This window comes from Hyperoodon ampullatus (assembly GCF_949752795.1).
Source record: "Hyperoodon ampullatus genome assembly, chromosome: 3".
NCBI lineage: Eukaryota > Metazoa > Chordata > Mammalia > Artiodactyla > Ziphiidae > Hyperoodon > Hyperoodon ampullatus.
Window position 1 is genome coordinate 68,637,498 of NC_136916.1, and position 3,004 is coordinate 68,640,501.

The following is a 3,004-nucleotide window of genomic DNA, read 5'->3' on the forward strand; positions in this document are numbered from 1 at the left end:
TGTTCCTGTATTTCCTCCACGGTGCAGATGTAATAAGTGCGTGCCTCACAAGACTGTTGTGAGGATTAAATAAAAAGAGAAAATACACATAAAGTTTAGTACAATGTACATTTAGTACAATGCCTCACTCTTTTAGTGCCCACAAAAACAGCTATTATTTTTCATAAAATGTAGAAATGCAAGAGAGGAAATTACTCTAAATATTAACATTTATTATTTCTATGTGATGTGATTAGGACCCTTTTTTAGTTTTTATACTTTTCTCTATTTGTCAAAGTTCTAAAATGAACTTGTGAGTTCCATTTTGAAAATAAAACTATACACTTCATACATTTATGAGTCATGATGAATAGTGATGTCCCCGTCCTATTAGATGAAATAGTGGTATCTGTACCTTTTGTAATTCCCATTCCCAACCCATAATATTTTGTTAAAAAGATAAAGTACACTTTTCCATGAATGATTGTATCACAAGAATCTTTAATGTTTACTTTAAAGTTTACTCATGGTGGGGTTGTATCTGTGTTTAGTAAAGTGTGCCCACGTTGCGCCCGTTTCAGTCCACATCACCACACTCCACACGGATGTTTCCTGTGCCCAGGGAGATCACAAAGACAGGGGTCTTGACTTTTCTCTTGGTTAGGCCAGCTTTTCTGGGGAGTTCTTCCAAACTCTCCAGGACCAGTCTACCCAATACACATCCTCCGTTCCATGTAAAAGAATAAGATGGAAAATGTCTCAATGTATTTCATAAGTTTAGCACGTCTCTGGTACAAAAAATTCAAGAAAGGTAGCACAAAAGCAAAAGCACCAACTGAGCTTACTTATAAACAAACATGCATGAATTCTACACTCTACCTAATATTACTGAAATTAATACATCATTGCATTAAAAGGTATAAAAGCACTGTACTGAAAACTTAAAAGTTACACGTGAAATACTGCACTGTAAATCCTGAATACTCTAATGTCCCACCCCCACCCCTCCACCGCCCTGGTGAGGGGCAGAAACCATCCATCTGCCTCCAGACCTTGCTAGTCCTCGGAGACACTGTTGCGGGGGCAGTGGGCAGTGGGGTTGGCCTCCCGCAGGGCTCTGGCCTCTTCCAGTGCTTCCCTGTAGCGGGAAGGCCAGGCCTGGGGGTCTTTCTTAAAGACCCTGGCCAGGAACTCCATGATCTGCATCTTGGTTATTTCACGGCTGGCACGGGAGCCCCAGAAGAACTCATACTCAGGGGGCTCGACGTGGGGGACGCGCTGGTACTTCAGGTAGTTCTGTTGGACGAACTCCTCGGTGATGAGCTTCCTCACGTCTCCAAAGGTGGAGTGCTTCTTCCAAGGCCTCAGCCCTAGGATGCGCAGCACGTTCCAGACAGCACTCTCTCGGGCGCCGCGACCCTTCACGTAGATGAGGCTCAGGATCATCAGCAGGAGGCCTGTCATCGGCATGCGGTTGCTCAGAGCGACCCTGTCCAGCTCCTCAGGCTCCAGAGCTTTGACCAGCGAGAACTCCATGGTGTGCAGGCTGGTCAGCCTCAGGTGCAGCCCGAACACCCGGGCGAGGATGAGGCTGGTGCGCCGGAGGATGCTTCTGCACCACTTCTTGTAACTGCCGATGACATCCTTCACCATGTCTGGGAACCAGATGATCATCCTCTTCTGGTCCTTGACCAGCACGTACCACATGAGCTCGTGCGCCTTCTGCACCAGCTGGGCTGGGGCCGGCGGCGCCGGGCAGGGCTGCGCTGCGCTCGGGGCCTGGTGGGCGCGGCCTTCCTCCGCGGCCTGCTGCAGGGCCTTCGGGTCTCCCTCTTCGCTTGGGGCCTGGGGCGCCGGCGAGGGCAGAGGGGCGTCGGGCGGGCCTACGGGAGGGCTCTCCGGCCCTGGGAAGATCGCGGCCTGAGACGCGGGCAGAGAGGGTCCTCCGGAAACCCCGGCGCTGCTGTGCACCTCGGAGTTGGAGGCCTCGGCTGCAAAGTTGGGGTCGCACACATCCTTACTTTGTTCGGACATGTCTGCTCCGTCTGGCAAGGGCACTGCCGCCGAGTCCAGGAGCTCTTCGAGTCTGCGCTCCCTCCTTGGACTCCTAGAGAGGAAGTGCGCGTTGCTGCGCGCGGCGCCTTCCGCAGCGGCCGGGCAGGGCGGGGCGGCGGCGGGACGGGCCAGTGCGCCTGCGCGTCCGCGGGCCTGGCAGGCGGACGGGCGGGCGGGGTGCCTGGCGGGAGGGAGTGGGGGGTGGGGGGCAGTGAGGCCCCGAGGAGGGTAGAGCCTCCGCTAGAATATGGCATCAAGGATCACCACCCCACCCCAGGCGTCCTGTTGGGGCTAAGGTCTTGGGGAGGCGGGGCGGGGGGGGGGAGATGGATGAGCACTGGACAAGGAGCAAGTTTAAGGGGAAAGATGGTAACTTAAGCTTAGGAGATGTTCAATTGGGTATATCCAGAATCAAGTTAAGAGATGAGTCCCAGAGCAAGACCTAGGCTGGTGTGTCAATTTGGCTTTCGGACAAGTGTGAGAATGTAAACTGAGAGAACAGTCAGGATTGCCCAAGAAAATGTGTAAACTCTGAAAAAGATGTGGGAGATTGGAATTCTGATGAATAATAATAAAAATTGATTGATTCCCTACCAAATCCAAGGGTTATAAATGAGAAATGCAGAAGGTAGTCAATCTGTGTGCAGTGGAAACTTTCTTGAAGGTAATATACTAATGACGTTCTTAGTGTTTTAATGGTCATTGATTTTGGTTTTCCACTTCCCTTGGGTGATTTTGATGTAATTTTAAATTTGTTTCATTAGGATCCCATCACACAGATTGCCGTATTTATTAGCACAGACTTGTATGATGGCTTTCCCCCTGTTTGTCCAGGATCTTCCTTCCCCTTATGACTGCTTCAACCTCCACATTTGTTCCTGTGGAAACTTCACCTTCTCACAGGACCCCACCCCCACCTTTCACAGAAACTGACTGGTCCCATGTTGGCAACCATGCCCAAATCCCTCCC

General features: G+C 51.0%; 1 protein-coding gene across 1 annotated transcript; it reads right to left on the reverse strand.

Moving 5' to 3' along the window:
• Positions 1-1,035: 1,035 nt before the first annotated feature.
• On the reverse strand, positions 1,036-2,013 carry NDN (necdin, MAGE family member; the record flags this gene model as incomplete). Its single annotated transcript, XM_079701371.1, has 1 exon — positions 1,036-2,013. One exon carries the CDS (start codon positions 2,011-2,013, stop codon positions 1,036-1,038), a length of 978 nt encoding a protein of 325 aa, XP_079557497.1.
• Between the last annotated feature and the right edge of the window lie 991 nt (positions 2,014-3,004).